Source organism: Thamnophis elegans, chromosome 2, assembly GCF_009769535.1.
Source record: "Thamnophis elegans isolate rThaEle1 chromosome 2, rThaEle1.pri, whole genome shotgun sequence".
In the NCBI taxonomy this organism is placed as follows: Eukaryota; Metazoa; Chordata; class Lepidosauria; order Squamata; family Colubridae; genus Thamnophis; species Thamnophis elegans.
Window position 1 is genome coordinate 16,268,142 of NC_045542.1, and position 27,470 is coordinate 16,295,611.

General features: G+C 39.2%; 1 protein-coding gene across 2 annotated transcripts; it reads left to right on the forward strand.

Moving 5' to 3' along the window:
- GTSF1 (gametocyte specific factor 1) lies at nt 1-27,246 on the forward strand. 2 transcript variants are annotated; one of them, XM_032208780.1, is made up of 9 exons: nt 1-57; nt 4,142-4,228; nt 4,320-4,379; nt 6,076-6,173; nt 13,865-13,991; nt 15,922-16,002; nt 16,317-16,377; nt 19,593-19,687; nt 26,432-27,246. In XM_032208780.1, the coding sequence occupies exons 2-9, from the start codon at nt 4,207-4,209 to the stop codon at nt 26,443-26,445; spliced, it is 558 nt and encodes a 185-aa protein (XP_032064671.1). In that variant the 5' UTR covers nt 1-57; nt 4,142-4,206; the 3' UTR covers nt 26,446-27,246. The 2 variants fall into 2 exon arrangements, with proteins under 2 accessions (XP_032064671.1, XP_032064672.1); XM_032208781.1 differs by lacking the exon at nt 4,320-4,379.
- The last annotated feature ends 224 nt before the right edge of the window (nt 27,247-27,470 follow it).

Consider the following 27,470-nt stretch of genomic DNA (forward strand, 5'->3'; position numbering starts at 1 on the left):
GGCACATTGGCGGGGGAAAGTTCTTTTCGCGTGTGACTCCCAGGAGCGGGTTTGTAGGTAACGGGCCCTTTACGTGGCTTCGAGAGTTTCGCTTCCCGTCTCGCTCTGATACCGGGTGGTGTTTTCCAAAGGGCGGGGCCGCCATTTATTAATGTCCTGGGCTCTCTTGAGATTTATTTAGTTATTTATTTTCTCCCGCCGAGCACTAACCGCGTTAAGAGGATAAAGCTTTTTTTATTTTATTTTATTTTTTGGTGAAGTTAAGGCATACGTGTCGGTTTCGGGGCTTTAAAATAAGCAGGCTGTAAAATAGCATAGGGTGTATTTCTGTAGAAGGTGGTAAAGGTTAGGGTTACAACATATTTATTTGGACTCTTAGGGTTGTATAAGGCTGAAAAACATATCGGCGCTAAAACATTTAAAGATTACAGTGGCAGGAAGACGTCTTACCTTCAGTCTCTCTTCCGAAGCTCTAATAAAAGGCCTTATGGCTAATATAGATTAGCCAGCAATGCTAGAACCTTCTACCGATTATACTGGCTAATCTGTCTTCTCAATACAATTTGCAAGATGGGTACTTGGTTATCCACTGTATTCACCTAACCAATAAGCTAATTAATTAATTAATTAAAAATCAGCTCGCGGTGATGTATGAAAGAGGAACACGGGTGGCTATCTGACAATAAGTGAATAAATAAAAAATTAGCTCACAGTGATGTACAAAAGAGGGGAGCATGGTGGATTCCAGTCTTGTCCTGCCTCTCTTTCGTGACTTGTTTGCTTATTCTAACCAAGAGCTTTTTTTCCTTTTTCTCCAAGAGCGCCAAGCGGTGTGCGAACCATTCACTTCCATTTCTCTTCACAATAACCACCCTACAACATCAGCTTCCTGTAGGAGCAGCGTCTTTCCTTAAGGAGCCTAGTTTCAGAGTGACTTAGCAATGGTCCTCTTTCTCTAGATATATTCAGATCAGTGGTATCTTACGTAACTGTGATAGTCAGGGTTTCATGTCTTCAGAACCAGCAATTTATCTACTTCCGTAGTATTCTCTTGCTCCTTTCACCCTGGCTCTCAAAATTTCAAATGGAAACTGCATAGTTGCAGCACCCTTATCATCTGGCCTATGTGTGTCTTATTGGATTTCCTGTTTTTCTTCTTCCTGCCTTCCATTTTTTTCCTCTACTGCTTGTATGAGTTGAAGAGTACAGGTAGTCCTCAACAGTTAATTTAGTGACCGTTCAAAGTTAGAATGGCGCTGAAAAATGTCATTTATGACCATTTTTCACAATTACAGCCTTTGCAATTACAACCTTTCCCATGTCACGTGATCAAAATTTAGATACTTGGCAACTGGTTTTTATTTATGACAGTTGCTGGGTCCCAAGGTCATGTGATTCCCCTTTTGTGAACAACTGGCAAGCAAAGTCAACGGGGAAGCCTGATTCACTTAACAACCAGATTACTAATCAACTGCAGTGATTCACTTAATAATGGAGGCAAGAAAGGTCATAAAATAGGGCAAAATCCATTAGCAAATGTCTCTGTTAACACATTTTGGACTGAATTGTTGTAAGTTGAGGACTATCTGTAAAATCTGATTCTTATCTAAAGAGCTATTCTGATAGTAAGTTTTCTTATGGTCTTTCTCCAAGTTCAGTTCTCTGACCTGGTATAATCTATGTTGGGAGATCTATTGTTTAGGTTATTTGTCAGATAGTACCTCTGTTTGAGTGACTTTATAATTTAGCTTTTCGCTTAGGAAGGTTATTTTAGGAGCTGTAGCCATCTTTCCCAGTTTTATCCAGGAAATATTGTCTTATTTTATCTGTATTATCACTTAGAAAGCAAGTTACTATCATTTTATTGGATTTCGATGATAAGAATTATAGCAGATATCCTGTAATTGTTTCAAATTCTCTTAGGGCAAGCTGACATACATACTTTGCTCTAAAGGTTATTATTGATTTGATTTTTTATAAAGATTAATGAGATTATAGTTTTATAAATGCTAACATTTAAATTAGCAGGAATATATGAATAGTGCTGTCTTTTAAAGTTTTAGATTTATTAATTAAATAGACTGTTTGCAAGGTTATACTGAAATGCTAATATTTTCATCAAGTAGTATTTTATATGTTTTGAATAATGGCAAGACTTGGAAAAAATATTTTGCCTATATTTATGTAAAACTAAAGAAACTTTAGGAAAGTACATATAATTAACAATTTATTCCTGGAAGGGGAAAATGTATTCCCCTATTCAAACTGCCCAATAATATCAGTATCATTTGAATAAGTAAGGTAACCCTATTGAAATTTTAGACTTTCGGCTTTTTTCAACATACAGCTACGGTATCTCATCTTTATTTCAACAATATGGATAAAGGATATAACAAATATGTACCATTTACATTTGATATTCTTTTGTATAACTGAAATCTAAATGCAATTTTTGTATGTGAAAACAAGTACATTCCTACATTTATCACTATCTCAAGTACCTAAAATTAGAATCAAGTACATCAGATCAGGTGTAAATGATTAGAACATAATTAGGATGTGGGTGAGACTTGTCTTATTTAAACCTCAGACATTCTATTTATTTTCTATCTATTATTTTTACAAATAAGACGATAAACATATCCAACACACCGTCCCCCTCCTATTTTTCCCACAACAACAACCCTGTGAGGTGAGTTGGGCTGAGAGGGTGACTGGCCCAAGGTCACCCAGCTGGTTTTCATGGCTAAGGCAGAACTTGAATTCCTAGTTTCTAGCCCAGTGCCTTAAGCATTTTACTCTTTATTGTTGAAGTATGTGTGGAATCACCTTGCTTAGATGAAAAGAATTCTCCGAGGCATTCGGAAAGAAGGTTATAGATGCCTAATTAGTCTAGAAAGGGATGTTAAAAGATCACCAAACAATTGGGCATAAATCATTTCATGTCTGAAAGGTCATCTACAAATAACTTCAGGCAACTGCTAACTTGTCCATGCCAGGCTGTCCCAGCAAGTTCAGTTCCATATCAATGCAAAATGCTGAAAGTCTCTTAGGAAAGTAGACCTTTACCATATGATTTACAGGTAGTTCTCACCACTATTACTTCCAAAGTTCATTTGTCTATTAGAAGGAAGCTGCACAAATTAATTCTACGTTTGTGTGGGTGGGGGGTGCCGCGAGGAAGCATTTGCCCTCCAGGAAGAACATGAGACGACTTAAGTTTGGTTATAAACATCTAGACAGAGACCAGAATCCAAGGCACCTATCATTACTGGTACTATCTTTTACCACTGTTGTCCTACTTCTATTTTCAGATCTTTGTATTTTATAATTGTCTCTTTTATTCTGTGTCTCCAAATACTGCCACTACTTACTGCTCAGACTTTTGTTAAATCTGGGGTGTTATGTAGCAGGTGCTTGTTTGTTTTAATTATAAAATCTTGAGCACTTTAACTTCTAGATTTTCTATTGTGATGCCACCAGTTATTGCTCGCAGGCAAATGGTATTTTCTGCAGATATTTCCAGTGCATCATTGCTGCTGCTAACATACCATCGTTTGCAGTCTGTGTTATTATTTTGTAATGGTTGAAATCTTAAGTGATCTGCAAATCTCTCAGGTTTTTGGCATTCTTAACACGCTCAAGACTTAAAATGGGAATGCAAAAATCTTCCAGGGTTTGGCACTTTTCCACAAATTGAACCATTTTATATGTAAGAATTAAGGATATTTAATGAAGCAGAAACACTGAATTATGGCCCATAGTACCAGTTTGCCAGATTTTAACACAAAAAGCAATCTGCAGTTTTCAGAGATGATACAGCCTACATAAAGGAAATGATAATAAATTACTTTACAAAACTAGGGAGCATGTTTCTGACTGTAATCTTTTTTCAATCATTTTTTCTCAAAACAGTGAAAGATTGTAGGGAAGGAAATTTGTTCAGGTAGGTGCCCATTTAGAAAGTATAAGAGATGTGTAATAGCTAGCATTTGCTGGATTACTTGAAGTTTCTCATAAATTCTGTATTATTGCCTCCCACCCAGCTTTTCTGACTACTATTATATGAGTAACAGCTGTATGAACCATAAAAAGTATTAATTGGAATAATTTTCATTATATCCTGGTTTCTACTGTTTAGAAGCCTGTGGGTCATAACAGCAGAGTTACCAAAGTTTTCGGCAGGCTTCTATCAGTTTCCAAACAATGAATACAGAAGACAGCTATGGTAAGATAAATTTAATTATTAAAAAACGGCAACTAAATGTGGACTATGTGTACATGAATAAATGCTTTGTGTTTTTAATCTTTAATCTTAGTTGCCACCTGTGCTCTTGATAATCACCTCTGGGCAACAAAATTCAGACACTTGGCAACTGGTATGTATTTGACTGTTGCAGTGTCCCAGGTACTCGGAAGTCCAGGGAAATCGTGCTTTTGTGAGTTCCACTTGGAAACTTCACATTGAGGGAAGTGCTGGAGCTCAGTTGTACCTGATTTGCTTAAACATGCTGCTAGCTATAGAAATTATTTGTCCTCCCATAGAATCCACCCCAGAGTCAGGAGAATGCCATATTCAGGCCTTCTTTCTACAACACATTTCATTACATGAAGACAATCTAATGTGCTGTGTGAACTGACTACCCCGGTCAGTAAGTGAGAGGGTGGTTATCAATTCAGTTTGTTCCCAAATAACTCTGTGGGATGATACTATCTCCCTAAGGCACCCACGTCGTATATGTGGAATAAAAGAGTTAATAAAGGATCATCCTTCCCAGCCAGCCCAAGAGGACTTACGATGGGGCTTCTTGTAGGTAGTCTGTTCCCCTCTACGCCCATAGTTGTCATCCAGGAGTTTGGAAGAAAAAGATTAGTCCCAACCCTAATCAGGGCACTGCAGGTTTTTAGATCTTTTTTCCTTACTGAGGGTAGAAAACCAAGTGACAGCCTCCTTTATGGCAAGTAGGAGGACTTTGAAAATGTCAGTTTTCAATTTTGCCAAGATATTGAAAAATGTGCATTTCCAGTGGATGGGATAAGTCAGTTGCCAGAAGAACGATTAGGTTGATTTAGTTAGTTTACTAATAATAAGCATATGATAGGAATTGGATTCCTTTGTTTGAAAGTATCTAGTGCTTTCAGCTGTTGATCCCATCTCTTAAAACATGAGTGTTAAACTCACCACTTCATGTTGCCATCATGTGATGTATCATAATGTTTTTTTCCTTTCCCAGAGCTCGAGCGAGTATGGCCTGTATGATGCATAGGCCCTCTGGGCTGCTAGTTTGACACCCTTGCCTTAAAAACTTATCAAATAGACATGATTTTGCTGCACTTGGGATGGCAATCTGTTGAATTGTTTGTAAATAAGTATACTGAATTGTACTTTAGTTGTACAATCCAAGAACATCTCACATATACTATTTTGTTAAATGTAATCTTTTACACTGATGGAAGAAATTTTTTTTCACATAGCATCTCATTGGAAATACACATATTGAAGAAAAGAAAAAAATAATGAGAACAGTCTGCTAGCAAAGATTCAGGGTTTTTTATAGATCACTTGAGATTTTAATAATATTGTCCTCAGATTTTTTTTTCCTGTAGCTGTGTGTTGTTGTGGTCTCTGAATTGAAAGCAGAAAGGTGTAGCCTAATACAATGACTGCCTCCCTCAGACGAATGCCACTTATCTTATAATGCCAGTGGGGACTGTGAGCAGCACCTCTTCAATTTTCTTGAATAACTCTTTTAATTGGACTGTCTAATTGAGTAGCTTCAGGGATACAGATTTTCGGCAGCTTTCTCTTCATTTCATAAATATGCTCATTAACATCTGCCGCATTGTCTTGCACTACTGACTACATTTCTTTGTTTAGTACCCTAATCGCCTAAACCTTCTGAGTGAATTTAATTAGCCAGCAAACTTGAAGTAATTTTGTGGTTGTGGAATACTAAGAACTGATAGCTTTTCTTACCTATCTGATTAATTCCAATGCTTTGGTGTGTTTTTGCATTGCATTTAGAAGAGTATTTGTGGGATACTCATTAGTCCTTCAATGTTCTTTTTTAATAGATGCTTTGGATCCTGAAAAACTAATTCAGTGCCCCTATGACAAAAGTCACCAAATCAGAGCTTGTAGGTTCCCCTACCACCTTGTCAAGTGTCGTAAGGTAAGCTGTGGAAATCTTTTTGTTTAAATGTAGTTGACAATGCAGAGTATAAAGAATATTTGACTACCTGCTTATTTCCCAAATGATACATTTACTTGTTTTTTGGACAAGTCAGTGTTACTGCTCTTCCCAGTTTCCTCAGGATATGTTTTAGTCTTAATCCCCTTCATTCCATTCCCTCCATTTCAAAATGTGGTCCCAGTGTTCTTTTTTCATCATTTGCAAATGGTGGAGAAAGAACTGGCTATCTTGATTGGGTTTTGAGCGGTACCAAATTTGAAATGGTATTTTTGGTCTTGTAAATATGATTTTGGCATGAATCATTTTCCTGTTCATTACATTTCCAGCAGTTTTTGGAGAATTAGTAAGCCATTTTAGCAATTAAGACAGAAATAACATACCAATAAGAGGAAAGTGTACTGAGTAACTCAAATCAGGAATAGCCAACACCCTAAATGATAGGCTCAAGAACAAGATGGATCTTGACAGACTTGAACATTGGGCCCTATCTAACAAAATGAAATTCAATGTAGAGAAAAGTAAAGTCTTACACTTAGATAAGAAAAACCAAAAGTACACATACAGATTAGGTGAAACCTGGCTTAATAGCAGTAACTGTGAGAAGACTATTCGAATCCTAGTGGGCAATCAATTAAATATGAGCCAGCAGTGGGTAGCAGCAGCCAAAAAAGCCAATGTAATCCTAAATTGCATTAACAGAGGGATTTAATCAAGTTCCTATGAGGTATTAATACCTTAGTAAGGTATAAAGCCTTAGTAAGACCACACCTAGAATACTGCATCCAGTTTTGGTCATCACACTATAAAGAAGATGTTGATTTTCTAGAAAGAATGCAGAGAAGAACATAATGATGATTAGGAGCATGGAGGCTAAAACATGAAGAATGGTTGCAAGAACTGCATGGCTAGTCTAGTGAAGAGAAGGCCCAGGGATGACATGATAGCAACGTTCCAATATTTAAGGAACTGTCACAGAGAGGACAATCCCAAAGCTCCTGAAGGCCAGACAAGGAACAATGGATGGAAATTCATCAAGGAGAGTTTCAACCTAGAAATAAGGAGAAATTTTCTGACAGAAAAATCAACCTATGGAACAGCTTGCCTTCAGACGTTGTGGTGCTTCACTGGAGGCTTTCAAGAAGAGACTGGACAGCCACTTAATCAGAAATAGTATAGAGCAGTGGGTTGGACTATACATGACCTGCCCCTTCTAAATCTGTTATTCGTTAATCAGGGAAGTGTACAATGGCTTGCTAGGAGAGTGGGATGTTGCCAGCTGCTGTGAAATAAATGATCATTTAGCCCAGGGGTGTCAAATTCACTTTGTCACGGCAGCATCACCTGATGTATCGGGACTTTTTTCCTTTCGCTAAACTGGGCAGGGCCAGTATGTGACACATGGTTAGCCTCTCGGATCTGACAGATTTAGACAGAGCTTCCTCAGTCTCCTTCCTTTTTAAGAAGGTTGTCAAGAAAATGATGGAAGCAGTTGCACTAACTCAATCCATAGCACGCACACACACACTCACACACACACACACACACACACACACACACCAAGTTAGCTTGATAAATACATAGATGCAATAATATAAAATAACATACACTTGGGTGAAATATTGCAATGCACTCTGTATGGAACTACCTTTGAAAACTTCAGAACCTGTCCCTGGTACAACCTGTTTGCCAATGCATGAAAGGATCCTGAATTATATAACATTGGTATTGTGGGCACTGCTTTGGTCACCAGAGTCCTACATGCTTTGACACTTAAGTATTATAGGGCCACTTAATTCAAAGGGAGTTGCCCCATTCAATGAGTGCTTCCCATTAGGGATAGTGAGTATCTTCCCATGTTAGGGGAAAGCTGGTTAGAAAAAAAAGTTTCTTAATTTGTGCACCATCTCTATTTAACAGCTTAACACTTAGAACTTCAGATATCCCTACTGCTTGCTTTTAGAAAGACAGAACACTTCCAAAGAACATGTTTTATTCAATGTTGCAGTATTATTATTATTGGATGAATTTATATACATTGCCAAGTGTCCATATAGTTAGCAATATACAAATGTTGTAATATATACAGGTATCTGTTGACTAAATCCTTTTTCAATATAAAGTTAAGTAATTATAGCCAGTAGTGGGATTCAGACGGTTCTGGCAAACTGGTTGTTAAATTGCTGGCTGGCCTCGCCCCTTCCAGGAGTCCACACACACACCCTTTTGGCTCCCAGGTAAGTTCAGGGAGACCTACTAGGGCCAAAATGGGGTGCAGGGGATGCAGCGTCCCCCCACAGTCCATTTTTGCTTCCAGGAGGCTGTAGGGAGGCCTACTAGGCCCAAAACAGGGCCCGCCTTTTGCTCTCGGGAGTTGCAAGAGTCCAAGTGCTGCCTGTCACACCCCCTGGCCATGTCCACCATCGCCATGCCTACTCAGCCAGTCACTAGGTGGCAGAGAACCGGTTGTTAAATTATTTTAATCCCACCACTGATTATAGAACCATTTATGGTTCAGTGAAGGAAGTCTCTAGGTTCATGGTAAATATCAGAGTAATTCTTGATGATATACAAAATTGTTCCAAATAAACATGATTCTCATTGAAAATAAGGTGCTTCTCCAGTTGAATACTTTTAATGTATATTATTCAAATTGAAAACTAGGCCAGAAAAGAGATTAGGATAGGAATGTCCTATGGGACAATGTATTTACTACTATAGCTTTTTTTTTTTGTATGGGAGATGTTTCAATCATGTGAAGCCCACGCAGCTGCATACTTAAGTGGCACATCTCAGAAACAGATCCATCAATTTAGTGAGAATTAGGCCTTTTGGCTAAGATCAAGTTTAATTAGGCCATAGGCTTCTGTTGTGAGAAATCAGGAAAGGATGTAAAATAGTATATCTTCGTTAAGAAAAATCTGTCTATGCAGGTGCTGATTCACTCACTTATTTAATTTAGCTCCTCATATGAAAATTTTTGTAATATTCAGGAATTCAGATGTTATTCCAGTACATAGCACCTAAATAAACAATCATACATCAACTCTCACAGCTTAGACAGAATTTGCTTCATTTCAGAATATATTTGGAGGTTCCTTATTCCTCCTCCCAAATATGACATAAGCTACTCATTTATTGTTAGATTGATATAATGTAAAATCCCTAGAACAATGGTTTTATTCACCTGTAAGAAGTTAGAAAAGAAGCTAGGTAAACTTTAAAAATAGTAAATTTCCATTTTGGCTTTATTCCAGCTCTAAACTTGTATCTTTCTTGGTGAATCTAACCATTTCAACATGTCACCTCAGCTTAGGCAGCATACTCCTCAATAATGAACCAAATATTTGTTCTTCTTTGAGGGATTTTATATACATACATACAGTACATACATACATACATACATACAATTTTTTTAATTGGAGGTTCTTTGGGTTCCTGACTTCTGATGATACTTATACATAATTTATACTCCTGGGGATATGTTTTTACTTTCCCAAGAATATGATCAAATATTTTCTCCATGATTTCTGCAATACTACACTATTAATTCATTTGGAAAAACGCTGAGGGATTTTAGGTTAGGTTAGGTTAGGTTTATTGGTTTTGTATGCCGCCCACTCCCGAAGGACTCCAGGCGGCTCACAATAAACAGGGGAGGGAATAAATAAGACAATACAAACAATTTTAAAATCCACAACAGTCACAATTAGGATGGGGCTGGGTGCTTTAACAGCCCCCAGCCTGCCGGAACAGCCAGGACTTAGTAGCTTTACGGAAGGCCAGGAGGGTAGTAGGGTCCGGATCTCCACAGGGAGCTTGTTCCAGAGGGCTGGAGCAGCAACAGAGAAGGCTCTCCCCCGGGGGGGTCGCCAGCCGGCATTGGCTCGCAGATGGAACCCGGAGAAGGCCAAGCCTGTGCGATGGAATTGGTCTTTGGGAGGTAATTGGCAGGAGGCGGTCTCTCAGGTACCCAGGTCCGATGCCATGTAGGCCTTTATCAGTAACAACTAGCACCTTGAAGCGAGTCCGGAGACCAATGGGCAGCCAGTGCAGTTCGCGGAGGATAGGTGTAATGTGGGTGTACCTAGGTGCACCCACAATCGCTCGCGCGGCTGCATTCTGGACTAGCTGAAGTCTTCGAACACTTTTCAAGGGCAGCCCCATGTAAAGCGCATTACAGTAGTCCAGTCTTGAGGTCACGAGGGCGTGAGTGACTATCTGAAGTGCCTCCCGGTCCAGATAGGGTCACAATTGGTGCACCAGGTGAACCTGGGCAAAGACCCCCCCTGGTCACAACCGATAACTGGTGATCTAAAGTCAGCTGTGGATCCAGGAGGACTCCCAAATTGCGAACCCTCTCTGAGGGGCGTATAATTTCACCCCCCAGACTGAGAGATGGAATAATTAGCCAATCTTTGGGAGGGAACATCAATAGCCATTTGGTCTTGTCGGGATGGAGTGCAAGCTTGTTCGTTCCCATCCAGACCCTGACAGCCTCCAGGCACTGGCCCATCACTTCTACTGCTTCACTGAGTTGGCCCGGGGCGGACAGATACAATTGTGTATCGTCCGCGTATTGGTGGTATTTAATCCAGTGCCGCCATATGATCTCACCCAGCGGCTTCATGTAGATGTTAAATAGGGGGGACAAGACCGAGACCTGCAGCACCCCATAATTGAGGGGCCTCGGGGTCGACCTCTGTCCTCCGACCAACACCGACTGCGACCTGTCTGAGAGGTAGGAAGAGAACCACCGAAGAACGATGCCTCCCACTCCCACCTCTCATAACTGTCGCAGAAGGATACCATGGTCGATGGTATCGAAGGCCGCTGATCCAGGAGCTCTCCTGGATCTGCTACCTCGGAGAGGCCGCAAAGGCACAATCCGGTTTAGAGCCCCCGTCGCCGCTGCATTCCAGGCAGCGACTAAGGACTCGACCGGACTGTTTTCCTTATAAAGTGGGCCTCAGTATCTTCTTAGTACCAACAGGAGAACCCATCAGCAGCATTGAGACCACCAAGTTTTTACATGACAAAGGCAAGTCAGAATTTCGTTTGGAAGGCTCTTAACCCACACATTTATTGATAATCTCCAGAGATTAAGTTCCAAACAAGCAGTAATCAGTGGAACAGAATAGTTTGTCTATTGTCTCAATGCCAGTCTCAACAATAGAAGACAAAATCTGAGTAGTTTGTCCTCAGCCAGTCCTTGAATTGTCACAGTATCCTCAGTTAACCTAACATGTTTAATCTTTATTCCTGTTTCCAAGGAACATGCATTTTAACCATACTTTACAAACTGGTCCCTTAACTCCAGACTCCTGCCTTCTTCCAGTAAATTTACTTTTGTAAACTAATATAAAACATATTAGCTTCTGAATATTTTGAATTTGATAAAACATTTCAAACTGGATTCAGCTTCTTTTTCTATTCCTTTCCCTGGAGCACCTGGTCTTCAATTTCTTCATCTAATTGAGATTTGGCATTATAATGCCTTTTCATGTTTACTGCATCAGAGCAACTCATTCAGTGCTAATGAGGCAAACTGCCTTGTCTTTCACCTCCCTGCAAAATAAATCAATTATCTAATTCTCTTTTATAATAAGGCTCTCAAAATGAAATGATAGAAACTCAAGTTGCCTCTCTTCAAGAAAAACACCCTCAATATGTTTCCATCACACAGCTACAGGTTTTTCCTATGCAAGCTTAGCAAAAAGTTGAAGTGTTGTTGAAATCAATGTTTCAGATATTCTCAATATGTATCAATGCTGAAATACATAGGCCAGGGGCAGTGGTGGGTTCCAGATCCCTTTGCAACTGGTATGGCGCAACGGGGCCGGGCATCCACCACATGAACGCACGCAGCACGTGCATGCATACTTACCGTCCACGATGCTCCAGCTACTCGGAGCATCGCGCAGGTGCCGTATGCTCCATGCACGGAAGCCCTGAACAGCTCAAATACAGGTGAGGAGCGCAGGTGGGCCCTCCAGAGCACCATACTGGAACGGTACCTGGTGCTCCCAGCAGGCACCGGTACACTCGTACCGGTCATATTCCACCACTGGCCAGGGATGTCAAACTCATGGCCTGCCATCAGGAGGTATCATGTGCTGGCCCTGCCCGGTTTAGTGAAGGGGATGATGCCATGACGACGTGAGTTTGACACCCCAACCTAGGCTATGTATATCTTCTCAGAAGGAACGGCAAATAACAGCCAGAAATGAAATGTAATCAAGCTCATTTCTCTTCATAAATTACAAAGCCACATCTTTAATCTTATAAACAACTAGATTATATTCATGCATTTTCCCAAAGGTGCTTTTTTCAAGGGGCAACTGGACTTTCTTGTTTTTCTTTGAAGATGTTTTGCTTCTCATCCAAGAAGCTGCTTCAGCTCTGGCTGGATGGTGGGGTAGGATGGAAGGATTTATATTCCTTGCAGACAGCTAGTCATTTGCATTATTTTCAGAGAGTCGTTGAGGCCACCTGGAGGTTTATCTGTGTCCTCAGGGTCCCCTGAGTGGTGCAAATGGGTGTGGAGCCTTGGAACTACTGAAAGGACTGTGTTGTAGACTGGAGATAGATGATGTTGTATCCCTCCCCCTCTGTTGAGAGAGGAAAGTTCAGTTTTGACATAGATGGCCTCTTTGACTCTTCTTTCAAACCAGTGGTCTTCTATGTCCCAAATGCAGACTTGGCTGTCTTTGGTGGCTTTGTTTTTTTTAAATGCAGATGGACTGTTGAATCTTGTACTGATAGGTCTGTTCTCCTATGTTGTGCCACTTCATAAATGCAAACCATCCAGTCAGAGCTGAAAAATCTTGGATGAGAAATGAAATCTCAACAAAGAAAAACAAGAAAGTCCAGTTGCATCTTGAAAAAAGCACCTTTGGGACAAGCATGACATGGATGACTGAGAATCTCCATAAATATTCATGCATTGATTTAGAATTAACCATTTCCCAAAAGCAGTTGGTAGAGATGCTGTGGTAGTGGTTGTTCTGGAGTTTAATGAAAAGGCTTTGGACAATAATGGACTAAGGAATGGGGGAACGTCCCAAAAAGATCAAGAATACATGAGTTCTCCTTCCAGGCAAAAGTGACCTAATAGATAAAAGAGATAAATATAAGAAGAATAATGGAACTAGTATGGAGAGGAAATTTTGGTTTCAAATTATGATTTTGATGACCTGAAATATTTTCTGAATGTGGTCACTATGTAGGGATTCACACTTGTTATGCTAGTGATGGTGACAGTATGGAGAATCCAACAGGAGATGGGTTTTGCGATATTTTTTCCCTATGTCCTGCCTTTCTCTAGAGTTATTTAAGATAATATATTTATGCACTTGTTTTACATAGCCTGGCTAAATTATGGCACCCAGCCACATGTGGCAAATCTTGATTGGATATGGTTAGTAATTCGGCTGTAAACCAGACTAGGAAATTAAAAACAAAAATCTGTGAAGAAGATGATGGCAAACGTATTGATGCCAAATGGATGTTTCACAGAAAAATGAGGAAATTACAGTACTTACTTTATGTCACAGTTATATGTCACTGATTGTTAAGATTTGAATTAAAATGCATTCATGTTGTTAAGACAATGTCTTGGAGACCTCTCAGTAAGGCTGCTATGATTTTGTTATCTGTACTTATCTTTCTAGAACCATCCTGGGATTGTGGAACAGCTGGTCACTTGCCCATTTAATGCTCGTCATCAGGTGCCCAGGGATGAAATCAGTCAACACATATCAAGCTGTGATGACAAACGATGCATTGAGCAGGACATCGGTAAAAATAAATATTTAGGAATTGACTGTTGACAGCTATAACAGTCCCTTACTTTGCTGTTAGAGTTTCAAAAATGGTTTGTCGCTTTTGCCTTCAAAAGGGCTTTCAGCATCTGTTGCAGGTATTATAGACTGTGTGGCTTGCTGTTGAATGTGATTTGAAGTGGCATAGGTTTTTAGCTACTATTTTTAGCTACTATTTTTTAAATGACCTAACAGGTCTTGTGAGTCCTTAGTTTCATAAATCAATGACTTTTTATTGTCAAACATTGTGACATAAATTGTTGATGTTATAATAAAAGGTAGTCGGGGTTAGGTTTTGGAAATAATAATTTGGGTCACTGGCATTCCACTGGTGTTCAGTGGAGTGAAGCAAGCGGGAACAAAAGCTATATATTACTTTCCCTTTTATGAAATAAGTGAACATCATTGTGTTCTTAGTCCACAAATATATATAAGAGAAATTGAACATTAGCATCATACTTGGAAGTTGGTTGATTGATTGATTGATTGATTGATTGATGCAATCATTTATAGACTGCCCATTGCTTAAATAACTCCAGATGATTTACCATGCTATACATAAAAAGTGATTAAACATCATCAGAAAACTTACAGACAGATAGTACCATTCAGCACCCAACATGGCCCATAGTATAAAATATTTTTAAGGACTTTTTAAAAACCAGGAAGTGTGGGGCATTTCTTATCTTAGGAAGTGCCATTTTCCAAAGGCTGGGCATCTACTGAGAAGAGGCATTCTTGAGCTCCTAGCTCCTTCACTTTCTGTAGTGTGGGAATCAAGATTGCATGGAGCGTATTGAGTCTGGACAGAATGGACCCTTCTGTTGGTACCAGGGTAACTTTTTCCCATCTGCTAGTTGGGCTAATTCTGCAAGGAGAAAGCATTCTCTCAGTTAGCTTTTGGATTGAAAATAAATAGCAATGTTTTAACCACTCAGATTGAAGTACTTTGGAAATCAAAATCTCATTAGATATTTACAACCTCTAATATATGTATAAATGTGCCAGGATAAGTAAATATGAAAGAACCAACATAGCTTGAATATCGTTTCGCATAAACCTGAATACTTATCCCTTATTAACGTAATGTACTGTAAACCTGGGAGTAACTACTGTTCTGAGCCAGTGCAACAGTGATTCATAGTAACTAAGTACCAGATTGAAGTTTGTATTTAACAGAATATCATCACACTGACTTAATTGTCAAAAGGTTGGCATCAACATTAATTGCAGTTAAGATTAGCCAAGGAGACTCTGAAATACTCATCCCATAATTTTAATTTAAACTTTATTGGTTATAATGTAGTTTACATCTTGAATTAAGGCAGGAGAAGGGGATTATTGTGAGAAAACAGCATGTTCTTGCAGCTCAACTCCTGATTGTAAGTAAAAAAATAAAACTGGATAAGAGAAATAAGGAGAACTAGCATTATATGTGCAGCTGGAGGGTAGTTGGATTTGAACTCTGTATTTCAGAGTTTTAGTTTGGAGTTTGAAAGAAAACACAATGTTTTAGTTTCATGCTCTTAAGTGCTCATGTGTGGGAAGCAATGGGCACCCAAAATAAATTCCTGCTCCTTCATTTTCTATAGCCTCCAGGTAAATGTTATAGAAGATGTAGACCCTACTGAGAGCTTCTATCACTCAAACCAATGGAAGAAATGGTCAAGGGTTGTTGTTTTCTTATAGTGTTTTAAAGAATGGCCTTTAGAAGCAGTTATATTGCTTCAAACCTAATAGCCATTAAGCCCCATCATTTCTATAAACTGAAGCTATTTGTAGGCTACCCCTTGGGATGGGTTACTATAATGTAGTCAAATGTGGTTCCAAAGGATTAATGCTGACAGCATTAAATTGGGTCATTTTAGAAGCATTTTTTCCTTATGATTTAGTCTTTTTTGTTATAGCAAGTCAAGCAGAGAATAAAAGAAAAGTGAATGTGATAAGTTCATGGCAATCTCCTCCATGTGAAGAAGATTGGGACAAAGGTGAGAATTGTGTAGTTGATAGAATACTGCAAGTTTGAGCCTTCCCTTTCTCTTTTTGAATGATATTTAATATGAAAAGATACTCCTGTCAAACCCCTGTTCTTGCATTATTTTGTGTCCTGTGCTATTATTATCCTTGGCTAAGCAGAAATTAGAACATTTTACAACTTAAGGTTATGCATTCACATGTAGATTAATTATATTTCTGCATTGCTTCATTTGATACCAAACCATAGATTAGTTTTATCCTTAATAAAAAACAGAACTTATTTTCTTTGCCATAAGTAAAAACTGATATTTTTGTGCAATAATAGATATAGAAGACCAATCAAACACTACCTTTGTTTGGGGCACAAACCGCTATGCAGTAAACAGGTAAGTTGTATTTTCTTTCCATTCTTAAACTTAACATCATTCTCTTAACTCCTGTGCATTCCTGTTTTCTCTAAACAGACATTCTTTTAGGAATTTTTATTGAAAAGTTTTGCTATACCATTAGAAACATTATGGCTTATTACTGACCTTTAAGAAAGCTATTACTTTATTCTTTGGTGTACTGTTACAGACAGTCCTCAACTTATAACCATTTGCTTACCGACAGTTTGAATTAACGATGGCCTCAGAAAGGATAAAGCACTTCCAACCAATGCAAAATATCACACATGCGCACCGCAGTCATGTGATCACAATCTGGGCACTTTGTAATCTGTTCACACGACTGACTGGTCGCAAAGCTAGCATTGGGGGAATGAAGGATTGCAAAGTAAGCAAAACCAGCAGGTTTTCTACTCAGCTTCCCCAGCATTACCAACTGCATTTCTTCTTCGTTCACCACTCCACTCCCCCAATAACCCACCCCCAAGGGCTGACGATCTTAACTGGGGCTTATTTTTGGATAGGGCTTATATTATGAGCATCCTGAAAAATCATGCTAGGGCTTATTTTCAGGGAAACCTAATACTGGCCTCCTGTGACTGCTTTTTCAACCTGGTGCCTTGTGATGGAACTCAAGAGAAGTTTAAAGCTTCCATCATTCACATCTTATATGAATTACGTATATCCTTGTCATTGAGTTTCCCAGTTGTTGGGTGAAATTTACGCTTGATAGAATTACCAGATAGGCAAATCCAGTTTTAGACCATTGGCCCTGAAAACTATAGCAATGTAGTAATTATAATCAAGATCCACCTTTAATGACACCGCTAGAAAGGTGTCCGCTAATTGAAATTTACTAACTGCATTAAGGTAAAATCAAAAAGTGTGGGTGTATTTAGCTACCTTATAGCTTTATTCCAGAGATGTGGGCTAGAATAAAGTAGCATTAATTAACCAACTTAAAGAGGGCTTTTCTAATGAACTGCATAATGAGTTGGTTTGATAGGACATTTCATGTACCTTAGCATAGCTAATGCAAGTACCATGTTTCCCCGAAAACAAGACCCAATCTTATATTTTGGGGGGGCTCCAAAATAAGCACTATGACTTATTTTGGGGGAAACACGATTTCAGGGTAATCAGCCCGGCTGGGCACCCTACCCCGGCACGGGGACAAAAAGTGGTGAATGCTGGGGGCTTACATTGTCCGGCAGCAGCTGCAGCCTGCTGGCCCTTTGGTCAGCACACTCGGGTTGCGCAGGCGGTGCAGCGCAGGTTAGTTGACTACCTTTCCAAGCAGCGGAGAGCAACAGAGCGGTGGGGGTGGCAGGCGATCTGGAAATGCCACGTGGGCTGCAGGAAAGCCAAGAGTCGGTGGGCCAGAGCAGGCAGACAGCCATGGAAGGATCATTTTTGTGCAGTAGACTGAGGTGACAGATGTAGGATAAGAAGGATGGAAGATTATGTATGTATGTATACATACATACATACATACATACATACATACATACATATGCACATACATACGCACATACATACATACACATACACCTATGCAACGGTGAGCAAGTAGACCTCAGTTGCCAGCTGCAGCAATATATCCATGCTAGATTTCTACATTGTGGAATTGTTATCCAAATAAATGCCCAAATGAACCAAGCTGGGTTTTCTCTTTTTGTTATTCTTTTTTTTTTCTTTTTGTCACCATTCTGTTTTATTAAGTAAAGCAAAAAAAATAACATCCCTTCTCCATCTAAATGTCAGAGAACTGTTGCAATGTAAGAATTTAGTAATAACCTATTATTTGAAAGCTCCTGTCTTACGGCTTTGTTAAGAACTAATTTGGTTACACTGCTCGTTTCTCGATCTTTGTTTAATTATAAAATGGCAACAAACCTGGGGGGAGTGGGGGTGAATAGAGATTGTTCAGTACTGGAAATAGCACAATTAAATGCTGAGTAGAACTAAATGGGACTTGGTGGCTCAGTGGCTAAGATGCCCAGCTTGTTGATCAGAAAGGTCAACAGTTCGAATCCCTAGTGCCGCGTAACAGAGTGAGCACCCGTTACTTGTCCCAGCTTCTGCAAACCTAGCAGTTCGAAAGCATATAAAAATGCAAGTAGAAAAATAGGAACCACCTTTGGTGGAAAGGTAACAGCGTTCTGTGCACCTTTGGCATTTAGTCATGCTGGCCACATGACCACGGAGACGTCTTCAGACAGCATTGTCTCTTTGAAATGGAGATGAGCACCGCCCTCTAGAGTCGGGAATGACTAGCACATATGTGCGAGAGGAACCTTTATCTTAGAACTGTAGCAAATGTCAGTGGCAAATCTGTTTAACTTTCTGTTACAGAGGAACATACAAAGGTATTAGTCCTGACCTGCAGAAACCTTAAAAATTCTTGTTGAATAATGAACAAAGCAGTAGTCTTGAGTTATAACAGTATTTGGAACTGGAATTTCTGTCACTAAGTGATACGGTTGTAAAGTGCAGCATCCCCTGACTGCTCCACTTAACCAATGACAGTCCAGGCATTCTCTGTTGCTGGTGTTAATAGAACCACCCTGGTTATTCAGCAAGGACCCACCCCAACCTAAGCCATTCCCCCCATTTCTGCCCTTTTGGCTGCCCAACATTCTGATTGTCTCTCTTGCCCTGGTCTCTGCTCAGCCCACGGAATGTAATTGTGCCTTGCCCGAATTGCATACAGCATTCTTGCAAAGCTTTGAAATCTTCCAAAGCCTTACAAGAAAGTTTTATATTTTAGGAAGAAAGCCTGGTGTGGCCAGCAGCTGCCTCCTGAAGGGCCAGGCATCCCTCCTCAGCAGTGAGGGGAAGAAGAAGGCAAAGGTCAACTCAGGGGAGGCATGCAGGGTTGGCAAAGAGGAGCCCAGAAGGGTGGAGGTGGTAGAGGCAGCAGAGTGCAAGGGAGCCCAAAGAGCAGACATGGGGGCAGATGGCTGTCGGGAGTCCAGGCTGTCGGGCATCTGAATTTTGATCACATGATCATGAAGGGCCCTGTACAACCATAATGTCAAGGAACTGAGTGCAGCTACCATTGATTCACTGCTGTTGTAACTTCAAATGGCCACTGAATGAATGCTTGCTAAGTGAGAACCAGCTATATATTATTCTCCCTCCTGTAAAAAATACACGTTAAATTTAAGCAAAAGCAGGAGCATGAACGTTTCCTTTTTTTTTCTTTTCCCCAGTCCAAGATCCAACCCAATAATAGGATATAGGAGCCACCTAGCTTCAGGCCTGCGAGCTCCTAGAACTTTGCCTTTCATTCTGCCATGGAAGAACTGTAAGTAATGATGTTCTTTGCATAGTAGACCCTGGACTGTGTACCATAAAACACTCCCATGCAGTACAGCTTTTCATATTAAGAACTTATTGTGTTTTTTCTTTAAAAAAAAAAACAAAGAACTGCCCATAACCTCAGTGCAATATGTGCTGGCAACTATGTCCATTATGGATAAAAAGTAAGAACCTGGGAAGATTTACCTATGCACTTCACCTAAAGTTAATAATACCGTTTATTATTCATTGATAACATCTGCTGGAAATATTTATACGCCTGAGCATTATAGCAGTCATTATTTGTCATTAAGAGAAGCTCATAATTGATGTTCGGTATATGAATATACTGTGTGTTCACCCAGATGAGAGGCAGTTGTCTCTGCTAAGGGTTAAGGGTTGCACCATAAAATTTAAGACATGGACCAACTGCATATATATAACTGATATGAACGTGGGTCAATAAATATGAGGTATTTAAAAATACGATTTTACAAGAACAAGGTAATTTTAATTGTCTTCAGACTGAATGCTTATAATAAAACTCAATCATTGAAATGTGAAAAAAATGAAATTGGATTTCAAATGAATAGGTTTTCTGTTTATGGGAATTATTCCCTAGACAGATAATTAATAAACTTTAAAACTGCTATGCTGTTCAGTTCATCCCAGTTGATGCAGGAATAGAAGGCCAGTTACTAGTCTTACTGATTTGTCCTGAGAAATTGGGAGAGGGGCGGTTTGAGTCCCCCTTGAACATGAAGCCAGCTGGGTAACGTTGGGTCAGTCGCTTGCTCTCTCATCCCTAGGAAGCGGGCAAAAGTAAGCCACTTCTAAAAAACCTTGCCAAGAAAAATGCAGGGACCTGTCTAGGCAATATCTGAGAATCAGGCATGATTGAATGGAAGAAAAAAAGGGGAGGGGTTAACAAGAAGCCTTTTCTGCCCAAGACTATTTCTTATGCTTGCACAGTATGCTGCACCCCACCCCTAATAAGTGATCTGTTTAAGCTTACTGAGTAGAATCCAACATTTATGTAGCTGTCATGGGAGAAGTGTTTTATTTCATTACCTTCTGCTCACTAGACAAGAGAGGGCGCTATTTACCCCTAACTTCTCTGAAACAGCTGCTTTGAAATATAAGTGCTAGAGAAGAAGAGGCAATAAATAGCATCTTAACAGTTGTTAGATTTTTTTCGTATTAATTCCTGTTAAATTTGGTATGAGCTTCATAGTGAACAGCTGCATGAGGCTTGGTTTGCAGAGCCTGTCCCAGTTCAGCTCTCATAAGCTGCAACAATCTGGGATATGTTGCATCGTTATTCTTGTCTCTCCTTGGGCATGAACAAAGGGGAATGACTGGGCTAACATCATTTTTTTCCCCTCTCCTGTTCTATCCCTCAGGTGACAAAATGCTTCTTCTAAATTCATAATCAGATATAAGGAAGAATACAATTTTCTTCCAGTGCTTCTTTTTCCTGGTTATATAGCATGTGACTGGGTTTCTGCAAATTGGGTCTCTCACAATTTCAGAAACAGCTAAAACTGATTGCTCCTTACGTGTGTGCCAGAGATTGTATTTGCAAAAGTAACTTGCAAGAAATATTTCTTGGGGCATCATTAGTTAAAAATGACCATATGAATGCTGTTGTTTTTCTCTTCTAACAAAGTAAAGATTTGTGGCATAAATGCAGAGATGTCCTTTTACATTTGCCATTTAAACATTGGAATAGGTAAAGAACAGGGGAGGGTTATCTTGGGATTTTGGCTTCTCTAAAAGAAAGGGACCCATTTTGCTTTAGACAGTGGCATCCATGAATCTAGTTATTCCAGCTATAAAACATTGGAAGAAGTGAATTATGTGCCCGTTGCTTAATGAGTCCATCATCCAATTTCTCAGGAGATTAGATGTTAAGCCAATATAACTAAAGTAGGAATGGTTTTATAGATGTATGCCACATAAATTACTTTATAAATCAGCTTGCTGTAGATGAGAGTGGATGTATGAAATATGAAAAGGTGTTTGGGGAAAAGTAATAGATAATTTTCTTCGGCATGTAGATACAAACATATTTGCATATGTGCTGAAAGAAATGGAGGGAGAAAAAGATACCGTATTTTTCGCAGTATGAAATGCATCGGAGTATAAAAGACACACCAAGATTTTGAAGAGGCAAATTTTAAAAAAGGTTTTTTGCACTCTGCAGACCTCCCAAAAATGGCCTTGGTTTTTTTTTTTTTTCAAAAGAATGGCATGAATAGCCTTTAGGGGGCTTGTAGAGTGCTCCTGGGGATGGGGGGGGCAAAAATGAGCAAAAAATGGTCCATTTTTGTCAAAACTGTCCTGTTTTTTGTTTTAAAAAGGGCATGCACAAGCTTTAGGAGGCTTATAGAGTGCTCCTAGGAGCTGGAAGGGCAAAATTGAGCACAAAACGGCCCATTTTTCACTCATTTCTGCCCTCCCCAACTCCCAGGAGCACCCTATAAGCCTCCTAAAGGCTATGTACGGCCATTTTTGTGAAGGGGCGGGGTTTTGGGAGGCAAAAAATACTGTATTCTGTGTATAAGATGCACCAAGATTTCAGCCTCTTTTGAGGGAAAAGATGTGTCTTATACTCTGAAAAATACAGTAATGGGGGTTGTAGTAAGGATTTTCCATAGGACAATCCTTGGGTAGCTAAAGAAAAGAAAGGGAGGGGGCGGTATCATACCTAAAGGAAGGTATGAAGGTATGAACTGGGAAATTAAGTGCAAGAAGTAAGTCTTACGATCCCTCAATCTTTTTCTTGCGCTTTTATTGAAAGCTCTGAATTTTTCAGAAAATAGTTCCATTGGTCTCATTCATAGTTTAAAATTAGAGCATGTACAATGTAGTGCAAGACAATGACTTAGTTTGCATAAGGTAATTAAGGAAATAATAACAACATCACCATTTGAGTGTCATTGAAAGTAACTTAAGAGTCACTCTTCACTTTAAAATGCTCCATTAAGCTCAGTGTTTTAGAACAGCAATCCAAATATCTCTTCTTTTTCATTAATCTGTCTAATTGAGCTATCTAGAGAAGATAGCATAGAGGGAGATTTATATCAAATTTGCTCTACATATTTTAGGAAAAAGTATGTGTGGTATAGATTATTTCCATCTCATTATAGATAGCTCTCTTGTGACCATTCATTTAATGATGGTTTGAAGGTACAAGGGCACTGAAAAAGGTGAGTTATGACCGTCGCAGCACCTTGTCCACAGCAGATAGGATTGTCATAAACCAAGCCGGTTACCAAGCATCCAAATTGAGATCATGTAATTATGGGAGTGCAACGGTCATAACTTTGAGGTTGGATCAAAGTACACTTTTTTCAATGCCATCATGACTTCAAACCATCATTAAACAAATGGTTGTAAGTCAAGGACTACCTGTATATCAAGGACTACCTGTATATTTATATTGGGTTTTCTGTTCTAAATTACAGGTAAGATCTCTATCTTTCAACTACTTTGGCAAAATAAGCACTGGGCTAAATGTGACGTTCTTATTTTAACATCAGCTGTATCTGAAATGTTATGAAACACGTTAATATTGCTTGAACAATGTTAACATGAGTAGAACAATGGGCCTTATCCAACAACATGACATTTAATGTGGAGAAAAGCAAGGTTAACACCTAGGAAAAACCAAATGCACAAGTATAGGATAGGCAAAACCTGGCTCAAAAACAGTAATTGTGAGAAGGATCTTAGACTCCTAGTGGACGATCACTTAAACATGAGCCAACAGTGTGTGGCAGCAGCCAAAAAACCTAATGCAATCCTTGGTTGCATAAACAGGCACATATTAAAAACCATGTGAAATATTAGTACTGCTCTATAAAGCCTTAGTAAGGCCACAACTGGAATATTGCATTCAGTTTTGGTCACCACATTACAAAAAAGATGTTGAGACTTTGGGAAAAGTGCAAAGAGCAATTAAGATGAATATAGGCCTGGAGACAAAAACGAACAGTTGCAGGAATTGGGGATAGTTACTGTAGAAAAAAGAAGGACTAGAGGTGACATGATAGCAGTATTTGAGGAGCTGCCGCAAGGAAGACGGGGTCAACTTATTTTTCAAAGCATCAGAAGGCAAGACAAGAAACAAATGGATGGAAATTAATCACGGAGAGAAGCAACCTGGAATTGAAGAGAAACTTTCTAACAGTGAGGATAATTAATCAATGGAACAGCTTGACTTCAGAGGTTGCAGAGGCTTCGTCGCTGGAGGCTTGTAAGAAAAAACTGGACAGACAGTTTTTCAACTGAAATAGTATAGGGCCGTGATGGTGAACCTATGGCACCTGTGCTAGAGGTGGCACGCAGAGCCCTCTCTGTGGGCACCATCACCAGCTGCTCTTCTGGTTTCTGGCACACACATACGTGCCGGCCAGCTAGTCTTCACACTTGCCAGAGTCCTGGAAACCTGAAGACTAGGTGGCCAGCACGCACATGTGTGCCGGCCAGCTGGTCTTTGAGTTTTTGGCGCTCCTCTGCACGCATGTATTTCAGTTGGGGCACTCTGCCGAAAAAGTTCTCCATCCCTAGTATAGTGCGCCTGCTTGAGCAGGGGGTTGGACTAAAAGACCTCCAGGGTGCCTTTCCAGCTCTATTCTGATTGATTGATTGCTTCTTGCCCCTTAATAGAGAGAGGTTGCTCTCTACTGCCACCTAGGGACTTCCTGAATAAAAATAGTTAGTTCTTCCTGTTGGAGCAAATGAAAGACAACCCTGACCTACGACTATACGGAGCCTGGAATTTCCATTGTAAGTTATAATTGTCATAAGTTGAGGCGTTGACCTAATTTTTCAAACTTCTTTTTTCCCACAGCCATTAAGCAAATGCTGCAGTGGTTAAATATGTGAATACATTCCTTATAGGTGTTTTGTTTTGTTTTTGCCATAAACCAACCAAAAAGGCCAATTTCTCGCAACCCCCCCCTCCCCAAACTGCATAATGTGACTGTGGAACACTACAACCAGCTGTAAGGGTGAACCATTTGCCAAACATCCAAAATGTGATTATATTTCGGGGGGGGGGGGGGCGAGGTGTATGCCACTATCAGTTCTCTGCAGGTGGGTCATAGATACCTTGGGGGGGGGGGTCTGTCCTAACTTCAGATGATCTCTAAACAAGGACTACTTTTAATGCTATCAAGTAAGTAATGCTTACAGCGTAAGGAATTTAAGGGAAAAGCCAGTGTTCTGTTCAAAGCCTTTATTTGATCAATAGACCAAATATCCAAATATATACATATATATATTTGCATTTTGGGAAGTTATTTTTAGAACTTTTGTTAGATCAAAAGCATGAGGGATTTTGTCCCTCCAGAAGTTTCGACCAATTCCACAAAATCTTTTGTCATTAGCTGAGTTTAATGGAAGTTGAAGTCCAAAACATATAGAAAATAATAGGCAGTTATTGCCTCTGTGTTAGACATTGAGCAACTATCATGAAAGTGCTTTGAAAGGTAATGCGTAATAGCTCAGTATTAGCCACTAATAGCTTTGTTATTTTCCAAAAGGGAAAATAGATTTATGAGAAAATATTATAAGAAAATAACCTAATTGCAGAAATAATTCTTCTTCAGTATGTTGATATTTTTAAAAAATCCTACTACAGCTTAAAGATAACATTTGAGAATTGTAATGCTAGATACAAATAGGATCTGATTGTAAAGGACTCCCAGCTAAATATTTTTGTTCCTGCTTATGTTTCATCAAATGTTTTGATTTTGCAAAATGCAGATATATACAGTAATCACTTTATGTTCACTGTATTTCCAAGTTTGTTTTTGTCCTATCCTCTGTTTCGTATTTTTAATTCTAATTCTACCGGTTAGCAGTAGGTGAGAAATTAGCAGAGAATATGTGGAACTTTCCCACCTCCAAAAAAAATTGGGCCTTGAGATTACAGCTTCTCCATGACAAATATAAATATTTATGCATTCATTAATTTGATTTATAGCCCATCTTTCATCCAGGAACTGAAAGGAATAGGGGCCCTCTCTTATTTTTCCTCAGAATATAACCTTATGAGCAGCTTAGTTTGAAACACAGTAATGCATTCAGTAATTTTATTTATACTCTTATCTTTCATCCAAGGGCTGAAGAGAGTGTGCATAACACCCTATTTTTCCCAGAATAATAACTTTATAAATAGCTCAGGAGTGAAAATTGTTACCCATTGAGCTTCTATTGGCAGGGATGGGTTTGAATTGGGTGTTGTCTATTAGACTTCCAATATCTGAACTACTGTACTACACTACACCAAATAAGGAAAAGAATAGGGGAGAGCTACTGCTAAACAATTTTCCTAAGTGCCTCAACCATTGCTTCAAACTATAGCTTAGAAAGGAATGCATGTGTCAGCCTGGAGTTAATTCAGACAATGGTTTGACAGAACTTGGTTTGTTTAAGTGCACTGCAAAAATATTAACCAATTTGCAGCTTTTGAGATAACTAAAAAAAAAATCTGTTAACTCTAGGCCACAATGCATATGGACAAGACAAATTCTGCACTTGCTCCTCATTCTGGTTAAGACATTTTGTTTATCCTGCCTATCACTGTAAGCATGCTAACTCTGTAAAGAATTGGTGGTGTTTTCTTGATGTAATGGCTGTTGTGGGGCTATAGAACTGGTTTGCCTGACACTTCTCTTGTGTGGATTATCATAGCTTCTATTTTGAGATCTAAAACTGCTTGCTTTTCATTTAATTGCAGATGCTGAAAATTGAAGGCCATGGCAAAAGCTGTTCCTTCCATTGGCTCTCAAGTATTCATTATCTATTCTCATAAAGATTGAAATGCCAGCAAAGACACTGATGCCAAGCTGTTTTCTTGTTTGAGGTTGCAAAACTAAAAGAATTCAAGTTCTTAACTGCATATGGGCCAGTTAACCATATAATTGCCAACAGCGTGTTGCTTAATAGTTACTATGAATATAGACGTTCACTCCTAAAAGGCTAGTAAAACAAATAAACTTGGTATAAAACACGGATGAAGAGTAGGAGAAATTTCCAGACAATGAAAATGGTTTACTGTAGGATTTGAGGACTCTGTCTTTCTAGATGTTGAGGTATAATTCCTAGCATTTGTTATCGTTGGCAATGCCAGCTGCAGTTCCCAAAAGTTGGAATCCATCAATATTTGGAAAACCACATATTTCCCCCCCTAGTTAAATGCCTTGATATGGCGAGTCATGATTCATCCCCATTTCCAAGATGATAGATCTGTTTCTTAGCAGAAAAATCTGATGCTGCAATTTGGTTGTCTGAATGATTTATGACATATTTTTAGGCCCAGTTTTGTTTTGGTTTTATTTTATAGAGTCAAGGAGTATTGCAGAGTAGCCTTACAGGGGAGATGGGAAGCATTTAAAAATCACGTTTTGTTGTATTCTTTATACCTTTGTAGATGTAAAAACCTGTCTTTGACAATATACTTTGACAAATGAGATGATTTCTCTTGCAAATTTTGCGGTTTGTATTTGAGAGGAAATGACAATATCAATTGCTTGAATAAAGATTTGCAGTTTACTTGAAGAATTTCTTTATCAACTCTAGCTAGTTTCAGTGGCAAAATCCAAATAACAAATGTATCCTTATTTAGGAAGATTGTAATTTTCTGTGTTAATACAATCATTTAGATGCTGAAGAGCAATTATTTCAGTTAGTGGTAGAATTTCTTGATCGCTTTTTCTGATAGTTTCTGCAAAAATGTTTACTGTGAAACTCAGTTTAAAGGTTTAAACTAAAACTGT